General features: G+C 36.7%; 2 protein-coding genes across 7 annotated transcripts in view; one reads left to right on the plus strand and one right to left on the minus strand.

Moving 5' to 3' along the window:
* Positions 1-4,314: 4,314 nt before the first annotated feature.
* On the plus strand, positions 4,315-4,908 carry LOC136025564 (uncharacterized). The gene has a single exon (XM_065701592.1). It carries the CDS (start codon positions 4,315-4,317, stop codon positions 4,906-4,908), a length of 594 nt encoding a protein of 197 aa, XP_065557664.1.
* Positions 4,909-8,255: 3,347 nt separating this feature from the next.
* Positions 8,256-20,993, minus strand: part of LOC136025410 (uncharacterized) — a 70,338-nt gene continuing 57,600 nt past the window's right edge. For 4 of the 6 annotated variants that reach the window (XM_065701428.1, XM_065701425.1, XM_065701429.1 and 1 more), the window contains 2 exons: positions 18,191-19,052; positions 8,867-9,029 (listed from right to left, as the gene is read on the minus strand). In XM_065701428.1, the coding sequence (XP_065557500.1) occupies positions 8,896-9,029; positions 18,191-19,052 (996 nt within the window). In that variant the 3' untranslated portion in view covers positions 8,867-8,895. Of the gene's footprint in view, positions 9,030-18,190; positions 19,053-20,993 lie in introns of all 6 variants that reach the window. The other 2 variants (XM_065701424.1, XM_065701426.1) reach the window with 2 other exon arrangements.

Below are 20,993 nucleotides of genomic sequence, written 5' to 3' on the forward strand. Positions count from 1 at the left end.
TTTTTTGGATGTATTGTTCGAAGAATATACAATAAAACTATACAAAACGCATCAAAATCGGCTAATTGTATTTTGAAGCTTGTTAAGGAGTAGAATTTAACCTTTGGGCGATGAAGAGTGGGGGGGGGGGGAGTCGAGCTGAAGCATCTTAGACCTTCCTCTCTGGATACGACTGAGTTTTTATTTGAAGAAATATCATTTCTTTTGTTTTGCTTTGAAAGTACTTAAACTATATAGTGCTTTCAGTACAGCACACGTGGCACTTGCGCTATAATTGGAGTGCAAGGGGGATAATTTATCAATACATATCTAGTAGCCTCTTACCATTTTGATTTTGAGTTGAATATCAGCTTTTTTGGTACATCATAAATTCACTATTTGTTTCGTTTTATTTCAAGTATAACATCTGTCCTTTTAACTTTAACATTTGTCTTTTAAAATATATTTTTATGGCACTTGATATCTACCAAGTGACATATAACGATCGCAAATTCTGTCGGTCTGTCTGTCCCGGTTTTGCTACTTTAGGTACTTCCAGGTAAGGTAGGACGATGAAATTTGGCAGGCGTATATTAGAAATTGTCGTTTCTCCACTTCGACCATCTGGGGGGGGGGGGGAGTGGTAGAACGGTTAAATCGGAAAAAATAATAAAAAAGTGAGGTATTTTTAACTTATGAACGGGTGATCGGATCTTAATGAAATTTGATGTTTGGATTGATATCATGTCTCATAGCTCATATTTAAAACCCGACCGGATCCGGTGACATTGGGGGGAGCCTAAAATCTTGGAAAACACTTAAGAGTGGAAGGATCGGGATGGAACTTGGTGGGAAAAATGATCACAAGTCCTAGATACGTGATTGACATAACCGGAACGGATCCGCTCTCTTTGGGGGAGCTGGGGGGGGGGGAAGTGTTAATTCTGAAAAATAAAAAAATGAGGTATTTTCAACTTACGAAGGAGTGATCGGATCTGAATGAAATTTGATGTTTGGAAGGATATCGTATTTCAGAGCTCTTATTTAAATCCTGACTGGACCTGGTGACATTGCGAGGAGTTGGGGGGGGGGGGGCTAAAATCTTGGAAAACGCTTAGTGAAGTGATCGGGATGAAATTTGGTGGGAAAAATAATTACAAGTCTTAGATACGTGATTGACATAACCGGAACGAATTCGCTCTCTTTGGGGGAGCTGGGGGGAGGGTTAATTATGAAAAATTAGAAAAAATGAGGTATTTTTAACTTAAGAAGGAGTGATCGGATCTTACTGCAATTTGATATTTGGAAGGGTATCGTGTCTTAGAGCTCTTGTTTTAAATCTCGACCGAATCCGGTCACATTGCGGGAAGCTGGGGGGTGGACCTAAAATCTCGGAAAACGCTTAGAGTGGAGGGATCGGGATGAAACTTAGTGGGAAAAATAAGCACAAGTCCTAGGTACGTGATTGATATAACTGGAACGCATCCCGTCTCTTTGGGGGAGTTGGGGGGGGGGGTAATTAAAAAAAATAGAAAAAAGAGGTATTTTTAACTTGCGAAGGAGAGATCGGATCTTAATGAAATTTCATATTTAAAAGGACCTCGTAACTCAGATCTCTTATTTTAAATCCCGACCGGATCCAGTGTCATTGGGGGAGGGGACCGGAAATCTTAGAAAACGCTTAAAGCTGAGAGATCAGGATGAAACGTGGTTGGAAGAAAAAGCACAAGTCCAAGATATGTGACGGAAATAACCGGACCGGATCCACTCTCTTTGGTGGAGTTGGGGGGGAGTAATTCGGAAAAATTAGAAAAATGAGGCATTTATAACTTACGAACGGGTGATCAGATCTTAATGAAATTTGATCTTTAGAAGGATCTTGTACTTTAGAACTCTCATTTTAAATTCCGACAAGATCTGGTGACATTGGGGGGAGCTTGAGGGGGAAACCAGAAATCTTGGAAAACGCTTAGAGTGGAGAGATCCGGATGACACTTTATGGAAAGAATAAGCGCAAGTTATAGACATGTGATTGACATAATTGGAACGGATCCGTTCTCTTTAGGGGAGCTGGAGGTTGTCAATTTGGAAAAAATTAGAAAAATTGAGGGATTTTAACTCCAGAAAGGGTGACCAGATCTTAAGCAAATTTGATATTTAGAAGGAACTCATGTCTCAGAGCTCTTATTTCAAATCCTAACCAGATCTGTTGACATTGGAGGGAGACGGAGGGGGAAGCCAGAAATCTTGGAAACGCTTATACATGTCGTAGATACGTGATTGACGTAACCGGACTGGATCCGCTCTCTTTGGGGGAGTTAGGGGGTGGGGTTCAGTGCTTTGGCGAGTTTGGTGCTTCTGGACGTGCTAGGACGATTAAAATTGGTAGGCGTGTAAGGGAGCTGCACAAATTGACTTGATAAAGTCGTTTCCCCCGATTCGACCATCTAGGGGGCTGAAGGGAGAGGAAAAATTAAAAAAATGAGGTATTTTTAACTTCCGAGTGGGCGATCGGATCTTAATGAATTTTGATATTTACAAGGACCTCGTGACTCAGAGCTCTTAATTTAAATCCTGACCGGCATTAAGCTTCTGATTTTCCTTTCAAAGCAATCTATTGATTCTGAGAATTTTGCCAGCGCTCATACCATATGAGCTCTAGGCTCTTCCGACCCTCGTCACAAGTGCCATATGAGCTCATAGCTCTTGTTTAAACAGGTGACGGCAAACTTTCTACCACTGCTTAAGAGATCCTTGAAGTCTAAAAATGGGGTATGATCAGGAGGAGAGTATGTTTGTCCCATCTGTAGGCATGGGCTGTACCACTATTTGAGTAAATACCAAACATTAGTAAAATCAAGGAATATTGTTCGTGGGTATGTACCGATGCTCCAAGGCATTGTAAGGTCAATTTTAAGCAACCTAATTAGTATGTTGGGATATGCTATAGAGAAGGGCGAGGAAGCGACTTAATTTTACTGACTTTACTCTTTTCGTTTTTTCCTCTGTTCGTGATTGTTTTTGCGTATATCCCCACTTACTTTTTATTTAAATAAAAAAAAAAAAACAGTTTTTTCAACTGAAATTAAGGAGCAACATTAAAACTTAAAACGAACAAATATTATTCCGTATATGAGGGGGATTGCCCCTCCTCAACACTTCGCTCTTTACGCTTGTACTTTTTATACTTTTAAAAAAGCTTCTTATTGTTCTAGTTAAACGAGCTTTGTGTCTCAGGAGTCGTTCTTAAAGAATTGGGACCGAATTCAAACTTTAGCCTTTTTCTACAGCAGGGTTCTCTGATATGGTGAATCTGACGGTGTGATTTTCGTTAAGATTCCTTCACTTATAGGAGGTGTTCCCCTTTTTTCCGAAAAATGGGACAAATTTTCTTATGCTCGTAGCCAAAAGCCAAAAGTATCATTCTCTTACTTAGATAGCCAATTCTCTTCCTTAAAATTATCATTCTCTTACTGAAGTGGCTACAAAGTTCTGCAAAATTAGTTAACGTTTTTTTACTATTATAATAATTGGGAGAACAGAATTCAAAGACAAGTGAGAATTGGATTAGGTCTTGGTTGCTAGACCGTGGTCGTCTTTAGGGAGTAGGGGTTATATACTTCTAATGAATGGTGTCTTTACTACAAACAAGAGCATGGCTAATGCCCGTTTTGATAACGGTAAAAGTATCATTCTCTTTCTTAAATAACCAATTCGCTTACTTAGAGTAATCATTCTCTTTCTTAACTGGCTACAAAGATATGCAAAATTAGTTTTTTTTTTTTAGCATAATAATTGAAAGAACAAAATTCAAACACAAGTGAAAATTGCATTAAAGATTGGTTGTTAGATCGCGGTCGTACTCAGGGAGTAGTGTTATCTACTTCTACTGAATGGTTTCTTCACTACAAACAAGAGTATTATTCCTGCCCGTTTCTCTAACGGTAAAAGCATAAGCGGTTCAGCATAAGGCTAACGAAATTGCCCGTACCAGCGAGATGGTCGATAATTCGCCTCCTGCTTTATGGCGTCTTCGAGCTAAGAGCAAATCTTCCAATGGCCCACCCTGCATGCCAGAAAAAGACTGGTGCGACTATTTCAGAGACCAATTTTCAGCCCCTTATTCCTACCTCGACAACACCTTTTGCCAGGCCCTCGATAAGGAGCTTCAGTTTGCAGTTAAGGATATTGGTGTCCTGGTCACTGCGTCCTTGATGCGTTCCAAAATTGTTAGGTTAAAAAAAAAAGAAATCTAAGGACATCGATGGTATATCTGGTACCCATTTAAGCTTTGCCAGAAATCTTCTCCTACAGCACCTTTCTCTGCTATTTCAAATGATTTTCGTTACTGGCATCGTTCCAGACAGCTTTGGTGTTAGATTGGTCCATCCTATTCTCAAAAAAGGTAAACCAGCTGACCAGTGCGCTTCATATCTTCCGATCACTGTTTCAACTACTTTTTGTAAGCTATTTTCATCCCTTATTTTCGATGAAATTGCACTTCGATGCACTACTCCGGACGACCAGTTTGGGTTCAAAAAGCACTCAGGACGGGAACACGTTCAAAGCGTTCTTGCAAATCTTCTTATTGATGCAGATAAAAATGGTGATCTTCTCGTCTTTGGAGCGCTTGATGTTAGTAGAGCCTTTGATTCTGGTATCCATGGCCATATCCTGCTCAAAGCCCTTCAACGAGGTGTTTCTTCTTGCATCATTTCCCCTGTTTACAGTATGTACAACAAGCTCTCAGCTGTCATCCTGATCACCTCTCCGTCCGGTACTTTTCCTTCTAAAGAAATGCTGAGTATCAAGAAAGGCGTACGGCAAGGTGGCAAAACTTCACCATCACTGTTTAATAGCGCTATCATCGAAGCACAACAAGTAATAAAGCCGTCGTGCTTTTCTATGGGATTAATCCTTCGCTGCTGAACTTCGATGATGACATTCTTCATGTTTCTCGTTCGATATCTTTATTTCAATAAAATTACGACTCACTTGCAGCGGCATAGAAGCAGATCGGACTTTCCTTCAACGAATCTAAAACAGAACTTCTTTTCTTCTATGGTTCAAAAAATAAACTTTCAATTAACCTCTGCGTTAAAATTGGCGACACTCTGATTAAGCTTTGTGAGTCCCTTATGTATCTTAGCCTTCCTGTTTCTTCTACATTGAAGGACAAACGCTCAGCACTGACAAACCACCTCTGTTCCCGTCTACGAGCGGCTTACGGATTACTTGTTGCCAATAAGTATCGTTTCAACCGTCCTCTCCTTGCCCGGCTATAAAATGCTTTTACTACCCCCCATCTGCTTGCTCTGGTTCCCTTCTGGAAAATATTCACAGCTACCGAAAAGAAAGCCATTTGCAGCGCATTTTATAGATATGCTAAGTTTCTCCTGTGTCTCCCTTTGTGGCATAGCAATGGCGACATCTCTAGGAAATATAAGGTCAGCAACCCTCCCATGGCCATAGAGAGAAGAATCTCCAAATTCAGTACCAATGTTTTAAGAGCCAACCAAACCTGGATTAGTGTTATTTTATAATATTTGCAGTGGAAGTGAATTTAAATGTTTGTACTTTTCTTTCTTTTTCTTTTATATACTCCGTCTTTTCCGTTTTTGACGGGAAATAAATTAATAATAATAATAAAGCCTACTGCGTATTTGGTACTTTACTAAAAGGCATCATATTATAAATATTTTCTTTTCTTCTTGTTACAGGATTGAACATAAAATTAAAATTGGAGTGAAATCAGATCAGGATTTACCAATATGCCCACTAGGCCCTGCGGCTTTCACTATTTAAGAAATTTTGGGGATTTCCCCAAAAACATTTCAAAAATGGAGCAACACAAAACGGTTGGGCCTAGAGGCGTCAAAGCTTTAAATCTGGCCTAGATGAAACAAAATATTGAGCTGGTGAGCTTTCAGCAATTAATAGCAAAAATACATACAACAGGTACTAATATAAATGAATAATTAAATGTCAAAACGAGTCAAGCTTTAAACGAACTTAAATATTTTGCTAATAAGGCATAAATGAAACCCAAAACGAACAGAAATTAAATAAACAATCATAGCAAACAAACAAACAATAGTTACTAGTATAAATGAGTAAATTAATCTTAAGACGACTGAAACTTAAGTTGAATACGCAAATCCAGCTTGGAACGAAAAAAAAAATATCTACAAATTAAAGTTTGGGTTTTGCCTCCTTCTTTCAAACCTACTGCATCATTGGCGCTTTACTGAAAACAAATATTTTCTTTTGTACTTAGTACAGCACTGAAAAGAAACATAAAAATTACAGTAAAATTAAATTTTGAGCTGATGAGCTTTCAGCAATTAATATCATTGTATATCAAATGTTTAGTTTATTTTCATCAGTTCTTTCCAAGACCGTTCAAGACAAATATAGCTTCACTACAAACAAGAATTTGAGTACTGCCCCCTTCCCTAACTGTAAAAGTCTAAGGCCTACTACGTCATTGGTGCTTCACTGAAAACGAATTATATTACAAATATTTTCTTTTCCAGTTATTACAGCATTGAAAATGAGAATAAAATTACAATGAAATAAAATCTTGAACTGATGATCTTTCAACAATTAATAGCATTATATATCAAACATTCAATTCGATTTTATTTGTACTTTCCAAGTACAAATAAAATCGTATACGAATACTATAAGTAATAAAATATGTATGGAACATATAACCATCAATATGTATGTTTCATGGGGCGCACTAGCCCCCACCTATCCCTATCCCTGCTGACGTCCATAGGAGGAATCCACACTAAAAAGGATTAATTTGACCACTTTACAATGAAATCGTGCAAATGATGGCCTTAGTCAATTTTGATATTCTAAATTCTCTCCCATTCCACTTCAAGAAAATATTCAGTGGAGGTTGCTTTTTCAGAGAAGATTATCATTCTTGAATCAGGTTTTGAAAGTCACACACTTTTTTCCTTAGCTAGATCCAGTAACGAATGCTAGAGAATTAGACAGAAGAGTTACTCAAATGCGACATCATATCCCGGAGAAACAATGGGACGTGTTTTATATAATCTTGCATATTATAATGCAGTTTTTTTTGTCAAAAATTGCATTTTATTGCAACATTATCTTTTGCTAATTACATATGGCACTAGACATTGCAATTTTCTTTCAAAAAACCCTTAAAAAAGTCTCTTTAATATTCCAGTATCCAACTAGCGGGAAAAAAAAAGAAGGAAAAACATCAGTGCTACCCACACAACAAAAGACATTTTTCAGGTTGGTCAAGGTGGGGGCTGTAAGTATCCTCTATAGGGTATTCTGTAACAGCAATCCCAATGGTGCACTTTCCGTCTCGACTCGACACCTTTCTGAGGGGTTTCAGGGAGCTTATCGAAATTTCCAGAAATTTGTTTAGAAGATGGCATTTTACAATTAAGACAAATCGAAATAAGGGCGACCATTCCTAAAAAATTGGTGAATTACATCAGTGAAGAATTTTCAGGAAGATCTTGTGAAAAATTGCTGTCCAAAAAGTTGTTTTCAAGCTCCTTCCTCCACCAATTCTCCGTACAGAAGGTGAATTCTAGTAATGCTGAATGGTGGTGCTACGTAAACAGCCTTCCTCAAAATTAGAACAAAACTATTTAATATAAAACGAAATTCAAGCATGGAGGGTTTATGCAACATCCAACCTCACTTTTCTACCTTTGAGGACTAGACATTTGTTCTTCTTCTCCTTCCTATTTTATTATTTCTAGATGGTATTGTTTAATCTTATATTTATAATCATTAATATGTCAAAACATGTTTTCTTCTTCTTCTTCCCGTTTTTCATCCTACTCCCTGTTTAAATCTTTTAGAAAACAAACAAAAACAAAACAAGGATTAAACAAACAAAATAAATACTTGTACTATACACAAAATATATATCCTATTTAAAGCCTTTCCAAACTAAAAGAAAATAATGTTTAGAGCCATTTTTGTTATTTTTCGGATTTTGCATGGCTGAGGGCATAAATGTTTACAAGGTATCAAATCAAGAAACTGTAACGCTATTCAAATGTTTCTTAACTTCCTCAAAGAACATATAAAATATAATATTTCCCCCTCTTGAAAAATCACAAAATTTTTGAAAAAGAAATGAAACTTCTCGAAAAAGAAATGAAAGAAAAGAAATGAAAAGAAACGAAAATTTTCGAAAAAGAAATGAAAAAGAAATAATCAAAGGAATAAATTCTAGATATGATGTGAGTACTTTGGGTGTTTTACGAGTATTTTACGAGCAACTGTGTTTAGGGTGATATTTATTGTTTTGCTTCAATATCTTATATTTCTTTAACCCTATCCCTAAGAAAATATATCTTAAACATAAGCGATCATAGGTAGACAGCTTCAGGAAACGTTTGTTTAGTTTAATAGGACAACGTCAGACTAGCCTGTACAAACTTAACTCTTTCTCTGATATTTGCACAAAATCATCCCTGTTTGCAATCTATTTAAAGTAGATCTTGAAGGCAGTCTAATGCTTCACTGATTTTTGGCTTTCATCCAGCAGTTCTAGTCGATGAGGGATTCATAAGATCTTAGAAGTTGGATTATTCGGTTGGGAGTTGTAAGTTCTTGTTCCTTTTTTAAGAGTTATAAGAGATTAAATTAAAGAAAGATGTAATTTTTCACAATAAAACTGCATTTGTTTTTACATCTTTCACATATTTATCGACACGACATCATAACTTCAAACTGGTAAAAATAATTGTTTGCTTTTTACGAGGTCGCGAACTATGTCAGCAAATATACTAATATAGACAAAAGCTTATCAAATTACTATTAAAATTACTGCCATAATTCAAAGATTTTTTAAAAATTAACTTTGTATGATCTACTGTCAAATTGAGTATTTAGAAAATACAAGAACTAACCTGTATGTAGTCCTATAGCAACGGTTGGACCGTTAACACACACGTCTTTGATTGTGCCATATTCTGATTTTATAACATTTAGTGATCTGTAGTTCTCTCCGTCCATTGTCAGGTAGTACTCACCTCGGACTGCAAAATAATTCAATTAGTCAAAGAGAAAACGAAATTTTAACAACACTAATTCAAAGAGTAGATAAAACACATACATAGCAAAGTAACAACGTAACAAACATAAAAAACGTAATTTCCTATTTGCCATGTTAAAGTTGAAAATAAGTAGGCAATTTCAAACGAAAGTAAAGAGTAGCGCTAAAATGTAAAACAAACAGAAATCTATTATATATGACTATAGGGTCCCTAACAATTGAAAACCAATGCATGGAAATCCCGTCTATTTATGGATACGCAAAAGTTGCACAATCATAGGCGGCGCTATAGCGCTACCTAAGTAATGAGCAATGTGGGCATATTGTATTACCTTTCTCTTCTTCTTCTTTGCCGAGGGACTTCGTATAGAAGGAGCTGTCGTAGAAATTTCCGAAAGACTTCCAGTGCCCTTTTTAAGAGTAAAAAGTGATTGGAGGGCAGCCAGCCCCTTGTCGGGCCCATCAATTCTCTAACATATTCAATCAAAATCCTGACACAGCCATTTTGTTCACCATAGCTGAAAAGTCCAGTAACTATGTCTCTGGGCATGTCACTCCCCCTACTGTCCTCGGGACAATGACCGTAAGTTGTGCAATTCGCCCATTGTTTACATATAGCATTTGTTATTGAAAAAGATGGGCATGTTTGATCTTTAGTATTCAAAAAGATACCGGAAATTCAGTAGATCCAACCAGAAAATATTGACGGTAGTGTTGAACTAAATCAAAACATGTTATGTGCATACGGATTGTCGAAAGGGCGTAACTGACCAATGACAAATATATCAATTAATAACTTTCAGGAAATGATGGGAGGGAGAGGGGATGATCAATTGACCAAATACGCAATATTTGCAAACTACTACTACTACAACTAGAAAAACAACTACTACCACTAAAACTACTTATACCACTTTTATAGCTACTACAACTACTACTACTCAAACTACTACTACGGTAGCAAGTATTACCAAGGCTAAGGATATTGAAATGAAAATTTAATGAAATGTCGAGGGGAAAGTTGAACTAAGTCAAAACATACCATGTGCATACAGATTTTCAAAAGGGCGTATGAGTAATATATTTGGAACAACTCACTGTATCAAGCTGAAAGTTCTGGGGCATCATAGGGGGATGTTCAATTAGACAAAAGAAAGCATGCACTTACTGCTACTGTTATAAATACAGCTGATACTACTGTTATAACTTCTGCTGCTACTACCACCACTACTACTATGATACTAGTACTATCAAGGCTAAGGGTATGGAGGTAAAAATTTGTCAGAATATTCTGGAAAAATTTGAACTAAATCAAAACCCACTATGTGAATGCAGATCTTCAAGGGCGTATGCAAAGAATGAATTAGTGTATTAGGCTAGAATTTTCAGGGAATGCTTAAAGAAAGATCAATATACCTAAAAGCAATGTGCGCACGCTACTAATACTACTACCGCTGCTACTACTACTACTACTCCAACTATTACTCCTATTACAACTACTACTAAGGTAAGATATGAAAAGTTTTGAGGGGGAAGTTGAACTAAATTAAGACACACTATCTGCATTCAGATTGTCAAAAGGGCGCATCGGCAGTATCTTAGGAACAGCTTGGTGTGTGAAGTCGAAACTTAGAGGGCTAGTTGTGAGGGCTAGTTATATTAAACTAAACAATAGGAAATATTTAAATCCTACTGCTTCTACTACTGCTATTATTATTGGTAATACTACTACTGTTAAAGCTAAGGGTATTATGGCAATTTCGTGGAATTTCGAGATAACTTTTGGAAATATTTAACAAATTATCTCAACAACGGTAAACACTATTAAGTTGAAACTTCCAGGGTATGTTATGGCGGATCTTGAACTAACCAAAAGGCACCATGTGCATAATAATAATCCTACAATTGCTGCAACTAATGAAACTAAAGTTATTAATGCAAAACATTTAGGGAGAGTTTCAGTTAAATGAATAAAACTATATGCATGTAGACTTTCAAAATGGTATACGAGCAATATCACAGGCAGCGCAGCGCTATCACAGAAACTTTTAAATTAGCTCATTCGAACGTAAATTCAAAGTTCTGGAACCCTTTTTGAGATTAAAAAGTGATTGGAGGGCAAACAGCCCCCTTCCAAGCCCATTAATTGTCAAAACATCCAATCAAATTTGTTTTATGTCCATTTTGTTCAGCATAGCCGAGAGGTTCAGCAACTATGTCTCTGGGGATGCCACCCCCCCCTCACAGACCTCAGAGGAAGGGTTGTAATTTATGTAATTTGCCCATTAATTCATATATAGTGTTTGTTATTAGAGAAAGGAGGATGTTTGATCTTTTGCGTTAAAAAGACATTCAGGCGAAGCCTTCATAAAATTTTGGAGGGAGCATTAAACTTAATCAAAACATGTTATGTGCATACAGGTTGTCAAAAGGTAAACTTAGGAATTAAATTAATGGTATTAAGTTAGAACCTCAAGGAATGATGAGTGACATGGTCAATTGACCAGTGCATGTTGAGGTGGATGTTGAACTATCCAAAAGGTACTATGTGTATGTTACCACTATTGCTACTATTACAACTACTACAACTACTGCTTCTATTTCGCCTATTGAGGTGAAAATTTCATGGAACATTTAGGGGGATGTTGAAGTAAATCAAAACACAACGTGTGCATTCAGGTTGCCAAAATAATATACGAACAAATACACCGGACTAGCTTAGAGCAGTAAGTTAAAATTTTCTGGGCGTGTTGCGAGGGACGTAGAACTAACCAAAAAATAATCTGCGGATAATCCTACTACTACTACTGCTGCTGCTACTACTACTACGACTACTACAGAAGCTACGAGAAAAAGTTGACACTTTTAGGAAATATTTAGAGGAATGTTGAACTACATAAAAACACACTCTGTACAAGCAGGTTGTCAAAAGTATGTATCAACAGTATAACGGGAATGGTCTAGGGTATTAGGTTGAAACTTTCAGGACATGTTAAGGGGGTTTTTGAGCTAAGCAAAATTCAAAATGTGTATACTACTGCAATTATTAACACTGCTACTACTACTGCTACAACTACTACAACGACGACTGCTACTAGTACTGCTGAAGCTAAGGATATTACACTAAAACTTTTAGGTATTGTCGAGCCAGTTTTTACAAAAATATAAATAAGTGAGGATAACTAATGTGTGAGCTATACCAGTGGTTCCCAACCTTTTTCGGTCCGCGTACCCCTAGTCAAGGCCCAAAAAGTTTGCGTACCCCTTTCTTGAGAATCGTTGTTTTACTTTTTTCTTAACTAAAATCAGATTTTCAAAAACACGAGATTTATTGTCCAATATGACGGTGCTTAAATGTACGTACAAAATCAATGAGAAACTTGAGGCTGCTTTTTTGCTAAAATATTATCAAATCTTGGCTCGATGTCACTAACGGCAATTATAAGGTCATTTTGTACACTCAGTCTGTTTCTGTGTTTGGTTTTGATCAATGACATTGCCGAAAATGACACTTCACAAAGGTAAGTGGATCCGAATGGTAACAAAGCAGACATGGCGATTTCACTTAGTTCCTTGTATTCTCCTTTCACCTCCAGCCAAAACTGGGAAACAGTTACATTTTGGAATTTCAGTTCTAAGGCGCGATCACTGGCAAGTTCGATCAGATTCTCTGTAAGCTTGTCACTAAGACCGGAGCTTGAGGTCACGTCTTCAACAAATGGATTTTGGATCCAATCCTGCGTTCTATCTTGGTTCATAATCGATGGGAAATATGACACAAGTTCATCTCGCAACTTTGTCAGATGCTCCCGAATACAATCACAGATTGTGTTGAGGTTATCAATTTCACTATCGTCCGCAAACTTGTCAAGGGTCGGGAAGACACTAACGCTGTTTCTTTGAACCTTTTTAAGCCAGAACTCCAATTTCTTGATGAAAGCACACATCTTCGAATTCAGGGAGAGTTCGTCCGTCCGGAAACCTTGCATTGACAGATTCAAGTCATTCAGTTTGTCGAAAATATCCGCAAGATAGGCCAGCCTGCAGACCCAGTCCTGGTTTTCAAAAAGTGAACTGAATGCAGATTTTTGCTCCAGAAGAAACATATGAACTTCTTGTCGAAGCTCGAAAAGTCTGTTTAAAATCTTCCCACGAGACAACCAGCGAACTTCTGTGTGCAGAAGTAAATGTTGATGTTCTGAACCCATCTCTTGGCACAGCAACTTGAACATTCTTGAGTTCAGTGGTCGGGCTTTGATGAAGTTGATCACTTTTACAGCCTCGTTGAGGGTCTCGTGCAGATGTGCGTTCATCCTTTTCGATGCAAGAGCTTGCCTGTGAATGATGCAGTGCAACCACTTCACCTTTGGATTTTTCTTCCTTATCCAGGCCATGAGCCCATTATTCTTCCCTGTTAGGGCGGCAGCTCCATCACTGCAAACTGATAGACACCAGTCCCACAAGATGCCCCCTTCTGCGAAGAATTTGTCAATCACCTTGAATAGTTCTTCTCCTGTTGTTCTTGACTGTAGGTTTTGACAAAACAGAATATTTTCTCTTATGTCAGAACAATCTTGATATCGAACAAAGACGATCACCTGGGCTTCACCTGACACATCCGTGCTTTCGTCAAGCTGTAACGCAAACATCTTCGTCAACTTTATTTGCTCAATAACCTGCATGACAATATCGCTTGCAATGTCTTCTATCCTTCTTGAAATGGTATTGTTCGACACAGGTATAGACTGAAGGGCAGTAGCAGTTTTCGTGTCAAACATTATTTCACTGACTTTCACTAGTGCTGGTAATATCAGACATTCGGCGATGGTGTGCGGGTTTTTCTGTTTCGCAACTAAATATGAAACAGCATACGAAGCCCGGAGAGCCTTTGAAGAAACTGATGCCACTTTTGCAATTTCCAAACAGTTACTAGCGAATGCTTCTTGTTTACGCTTGAAAAACTCTATGGGCTTACCGACATGAGAAGGGTGCACAGTACTGAGATGCCGGTTCATATGCGCAGGTTTCATGGAACTGTTGGCCAAGACTTGACCACAAAGAACGCACTGTGCATTCACTGGATCAGACTTTGTCGCACTATATCCGAGCCCTAGGTATTCTGACAAATATCGACGCACTTTGACCGATGATTCGTCATATTTCTTCTTCTTAGGTGCAGGTTCAGAGTTTTGGGTACCATCATTCGGCTTCTTGTTATTCCTGATCAGGAATCTATCCATCTTTGTTTGCAACCACAATTCACGAACTTCGTGTTTCAACAGATGACAAGATACTGAACTCGCTGAGTTTAAATCGAGACCTTACGGCTATGGAGAAAAATTAGCATCGAGACCTTACGGCTATGGAGAAAAATTAGCGGGTTACTGAAAGCGAAAGTTTTGAAAATGAGTCTGAAATTACGTACAATGGGTTATGTTATCTGATTTTGAGGGAAATGTTGGAACTGAGTCAGAAACAAGTTTTAAAGATGTAGACTAAATTAATTTTGGGACCTTCGCGTACCCCCTGCGAGGGTTTCGCGTACCCCCTGGGGTACGCGTACCACCGGGTGGGAACCACTGAGCTATACAATCAACAATAAATAAATAACGCTATCTCAAGATGTCGGAATAAAAAGATGGCACTTCAACTCTGCGTGTGGTAACAAAAAACCAAACTCCCAATAAATTCAAAATAACCAAATAAAAATATAAATAAAAGAAAATGAGGACTTCCCGCCAAGAATTCAAATTAATTGCTATTAATTAAATGATTCTTTAATCTACTTTTATTATTAGCCAGTGATTTATTCAAATCTAAAAAACTACAAAAGTTGCTACAATTATATGTAACTCCATGTTGTGGTAAAAAACAGAAGCTTTCAGATTTTTTCAAACTCTGACAAACTACAGAACTGCCACAATCCAAATAAACATGTAAAACCTGATTAGCACCAATCAAAGGCACTATATATATGCTACTTCTACTACTATTAAGACAAATGGTATTAAGTTGACATTTTCAGAAAATGTTAGGGGGTATACTAAATTGAATTAAAACACGCTGTATGTATGCAGGCTGTCAAATAGCCACATCAGCAGTATACCGAGAACGGCTTAGAGTAGTAGGTTGAAACTTTCAGAGCATGCTGAGGGATATATTGAGCTAATAAAAGTGCACCATATGCATACTACTACCAGTAGTACTACTATTACCGCTGTTAGTGCTAATGTTATTTAGGCCAATGGTATTAACTACGAACTTTCAGGGACTGTTGGTTAAATCAAACACATTATGTGCATGCAGGTCATCAATAGGATGTAACAGATATTTCTCAGAAATGGCTTCAAGCATTAAGTTGAAATTACCAGGGCATGAGGAAGGGATATTGTACAAGATCAAAAAGGCATAATGTGAATACCATTAATGTTTACTGCTAATACTACGACTACTATCATTCATACCACTCCTATTGCTCCTACTATTACTTCTGCAAGGGTATACCCTAGAACAGCGTATAAAGTACAAACTTCTGAATAATGTTTATATTGCTTTAAAAATAAATTAAAAGGCACTATAAGTATGCTGGTTGTCAATGAGGTGTCTCAGCTATGTCTCAAGAAAGGCCGAGGGCATTAAGTTGAAACTCTCAGAGCTACTACTTTTACTACTTCTACTCTCACAATTGAACTTAATCAAAAGAGTGTAGACGCATCTAGGTTGTTAAAATAGCATAGACATATTGTCTCGGGAATGGTATTGACTTTCATTTTACAGGAAAATATGATATGTGAAACTGAATTAGACAATACTATATTTTTGTTAAGTCAAATGCATTGGCAGCAGCATATAAACTCATTCTGATTACCTGAAGAAGGCAAACTCAAGGATTATTGGACTTCATTTTTGTTCATGAGCATGAGCTATGTTTTTTTTTGCACAAATTTCCCACTGACCCTTCGTTTATTTATTTATTTTTGTATTTCTTTTTTTGCACAAATTTCTCATTGATCATTCGTTTATTTTTTTTTTTTTTTGTAATTTATATTTCTTCTTTTTTGGCACAAATTTCTTACTGACCGTTCGTTTATAATGCCAAATCAAAAGAAAAATCATTAGTAAAACTTTTATACGGTATATAGCCTAGGTCATTAGGGGTTGAAGACTAGCACACAATTATCACGGCAGGAAATCTTATACCTAAAAGTGTTCAACGCGAATAGAATAGATTGTTGGTAAAACCTTGGGCAATGAGTCTTTCACTCGTGTACAATCCAAGAAGATTAGTCAAACAGACGAAAAAAGAACAACAAGTTTTATTTACTCAGTTCAAAAATATCAAGTACTATTAAAATCAAAACGACAAAATTCATTCTGTATATGAGGGACTCCATTGCCCTGTCAACGAGTGATTCAACGAGCATTATGAAAACAGTTTATCAGAAGAAATAATCCTGAATGACTAGAAATTACCTTAGGCTAAATATTTGGTTTGTTGATTTCATTGGTTTATACCCTTTTTAGCTTTTTATTTTACTTATTTCTCAATAGAAGTTGATCCATCAGTACCAAGTTGGAAGAATAACCCGCGAGTTCGCCGGACTAAATGCTTAGTCCAGGAAAATACCCAGACATTAGAAAGGAAGGAGCTGAGTTGCAATTAAACTTGCAGCGAACATAAAAAAAACCATTTCTCTGATCCAGGAACTCAATGCTTAATCCAGGGACATACAAAGACACTAGGAAGAAAGGAGTAGAGATGCAATTAAACTTAAAGATAATGTAAATAACAGTTTTTTATAATAAGTATGAAACAAAATTGAAAACAAGGTAAATATTTGATTGGATAATTTTGGTAGTTGAGACCCATTTTAATTCCTATTTTTTTCCTTATTTTTCAACAGAATTTTGGTCCACAGTGCCAATGGGAAGAAAAAACCTAAAGTCCGGAAACTCAATGTCCAAGAATACACCCAGACATTAGAAAGGAAGGGGCTGAGCTGCAATTAAACTTAAAGCGAATGTAAACAACAGTTTTTCATATAAGATTGAAACAAAATTCAAGACAAGTTAAATATTTGGTTAGTCAATTTTCTGGGTTTAGACCCTTTTTATCTCGTATTCTATTTCCTTATTTCTCAACAAAATTTGGTCCACAGTGCCGATTTGAAAGAAAAACCCCAAAATGCTAAAGCTGTAAGATGGAGCTAAGATATAATTAAACTTAAAACTAATATAAAAAAAAAGTTTCTCTGATAAGATTGAACCTTATTTAAAAGAGAAATCTTGCACCAAATTTCCGAATGAAACTTTCAGGAATAAATTTACAGTGCGAGTGAAACTTCAGTTCTATTCAATCTTTATTTTGATATGTAATATTACTACTTCTGCCCTTAAAGCTGAGCAAAATCAAAAGGGGGTAGGTACATCCAGGTTGTCAAAATAGCACAGATGGAATGTATTGGGAATAGTATCAAGTTTTAATTTTCGGTAAAATTTTAGAAGGGTATATATACAAAATAAAAAGTATATGTGTCTTGATTTTCATAAGAACGTATGTCATTAAAAATTATTTTTAAATGTTCAAAAAAACTATGGATTCTTATAGAAAAAAAAAAAAAAACAGATAAAAATTAAAATATTCCTTGCTTTTTCAATGAAAAAGACTATATCGATAAAAAAGAAACAGACATTAACTTCAAAAACTTTTTCTACAAAACAAGTTTTTCAAAAAAAGTTAATTAGCAATATTGAACCAAATTTGAGCCAAAATAAAGTCAAATAATTTTCCAAGGTTAAAACTACCACAAAGCACCATCATGCCCTCGAGAAAATAAACCCTTGCAATATCTCTGAAAAGCTTTACCAGCATTGGGAAGAGATCCAATATTCTTTAAAAAAAGTGATTTAACGTTTTCCTATATTTTTTTTCCCAAACAGAAGTTTTTCTCACACAATATTTTTTGCCCCAAAAGAGCGAATTTTGCAGGTAGCGACTCAGATACCAAATTTTCGAGGCTGGTTTTTACGCAAAAACAATTGCAACTAAACACACAATCAGCCCAGCTGCTCCCGCTCAACATGAACAATCCTCAGAAGAAGACTTTCTGCGTTTTATTTTTCTATTCTCCAAACTCCTGTTACCTGAGAGACACACGCAATCTGTTCTAAAGATCTTCGAGTTGAAATGCTCCTCTTCCAAGTTTAAGGGGGATTTTTCACAAACAGCTGTAATATAATGCACCATATTTATACTAAAAGGCTGAAGAGTATAACTGAACTTGACTTGTTTCTCAGCACTATAATACTTTCCAGAATCTTCAATATAGCAGAGAGTGCCATTGGTTACTTTAAATGAATCTAGGCCATCCACTGATTCTCTTTTACATCTCTGTAAGCTTGGCAAAGAAAAACTGGTAACACCATAGTGGCCATCATAAACATAAAGAAATGGTTTGTCATAACAAATATTTTTTAGCTGTAGTCCATGATATAACTCAATAAGTCCAATAGTTGCGAAATCTTTCATTCTCATAAACTTAATTAAGCCATTACGTACCAAAAGGAAAAAATGATCATGTTTTGAATAAATACCACCGCAAATGTCAACTTGCCGAGAGTATAAATTGACTAATTCAATATGTGTGATGTTCTTTTGATTTGTTTTCTTCAGAACTTTACCTGTAAGTGTGTTCATAGTTAAGCTCTCTTTATCATGACAGTGGGTAAGCAGTATATCACCTGAATTAACAATAATACTAATCTCTGTAATGTTAATATGTTTGCCAATATCTTCATCTCCAAGAAAAGATGTTTGTCTTGGTTCATATGAGCTTAAATTCTTACGCCAAATGGCATTAGATACCAATTTATCGTAAGAGGTCACAGGTTCTTCTTTTTCCCCCGTGATCATATTAAAGGCAGTCACTGAATACTCTTGTATGGGCTCTGAGAGTATATTTGGGTCCATGAATTCAAGAGCTATGGCCTTCCAATTTATCATAGCCTAAAAAATAAAAAACAATCTTTAATTCAATTATACGTAAGATGAAATTACTGAAGAGAAGTCAATTCAAAAACCCCAAAAACAAGATGAACATTAGGGATTTTTTTTGCAAGACAGTGGGAAACAAACTAGAATGATTATTTCAAAATAATGATTATTGTCCAAGGGCCGTCCTCAGCAAGACATAAACATAAAGAAAAAAAAACTTACAACAGGATACAGTCAATACAACTAAAATGAAAAAAAATTCGAAACTATCCTAGCATCCTTACCTCAGCGAAGGACTGATAAATAGATTGTGATGAAACGAAGCAATTCACTGAAATGAAAGAGAATGATTTAAAAACATATTTTTTAATACCAGCCTTACTTTTTTGGCTGCTGATCTCGTAGGTCCATTTGTGACAGGTTCTGTGTTAATATCTATTAGTTTTTTATAATGTTTTGTAGGATCGTTTTTAATTAACGATCCGTTTTTGTAACGATACATGGATGACGTAATTTCACCTTGGAACTATAGGGAAAATGAACTTAGGGTTTTTTTTAGATCACCTTGACAGATGTGATTGGAATTTACAGTTTACCTTAGAAATTGCAAATAAAATCTCATTCCTTGATGTGCTAATTATTCATAGCTTAGATAAACTCAATTTTACTATGTACAGAAAACCCCATAAGTTAAAAGAGCTGTGGTAATCTCTCTCGTCCATCGTGCCCTAAATATTTGTTCTAATTCCTACATCACAACAGAACTAGATCAAGACATACTTTATGTCCTGAACATACTTTATTAGGGACATACTTTTTGGAAATGGGTATCCTCTTTTATTTATTAACTAGCTGAGAACCGGCAGCTTCCCCGCCGGGCCCCAGCATGACACGCGACAGGCTCCTATATATGGATTCTCATTGTCCCTTGTGTTCTAACCGCAGACAGTGCTGGGTCCCGGAAGCTTCGCCGCTGGGCCCCACCATGGCACGCGGCAGGCTTCTATATATGGATTCTCATTGTCCCTTGTGTTCTGAGTCCCGGCAACGCTATGTCATTTTTGGATCGAATTGATGACGTAAATTGGACATTCCTAATCTGGCCCTTTCTCTTTGAGCCGCAAGCCTGGTATTTCGTTGCTCTTGTGTTCCCTTTTTAGTGACCTTGTAGGTCCATTTGTGACAGGTTCTGTGTTAATATCTATTAGTTTTTTATAATGTTTTGTAGGATCGTTTTTAATTAACGATCCGTTTTTGTAACGATACATGGATGACGTAATTTCACCTTGGAACTATAGGGAAAATGAACTTAGGGTTTTTTTTAGATCACCTTGACAGATGTGATTGGAATTTACAGTTTACCTTAGAAATTGCAAATAAAATCTCATTCCTTGATGTGCTAATTATTCGTAGCTTAGATAAACTCAATTTTACTATGTACAGAAAACCCCATAAGTTAAAAGAGCTGTGGTAATCTCTCTCGTCCATCGTGCCCTAAATATTTGTTCTAATTCCTACATCACAACAGAACTAGATCAAGACATACTTTATTAGGGACATACTTTTTGGAAATGGGTATCCTCTTTTATTTATTAACTAGCTGAGAACCGGCACCTTCCCCGCCGGGCCCCAGCATGACACGCGACAGGCTCCTATATATGGATTCTCATTGTCCCTTGTGTTCTAACCGCAGACAGTGCTGGGTCCCGGAAGCTTCGCCGCTGGGCCCCACCATGGCACGCGGCAGGCTTCTATATATGGATTCTCATTGTCCCTTGTGTTCTGAGTCCCGGCAACGCTATGTCATTTTTGGATCGAATTGATGACGTAAATTAGACATTCCTAATCTGGCCCTTTCTCTTTGAGCCGCAAGCCTGATATTTCGTTACTCTTGTGTTCCCTTTTTGGTGACCTTGTAGGATAATTATACACGCATTGCTTTTGTAATACAGC

Source organism: Artemia franciscana, chromosome 3 (genome assembly GCF_032884065.1).
Source record: "Artemia franciscana chromosome 3, ASM3288406v1, whole genome shotgun sequence".
In the NCBI taxonomy this organism is placed as follows: domain Eukaryota; kingdom Metazoa; phylum Arthropoda; class Branchiopoda; order Anostraca; family Artemiidae; genus Artemia; species Artemia franciscana.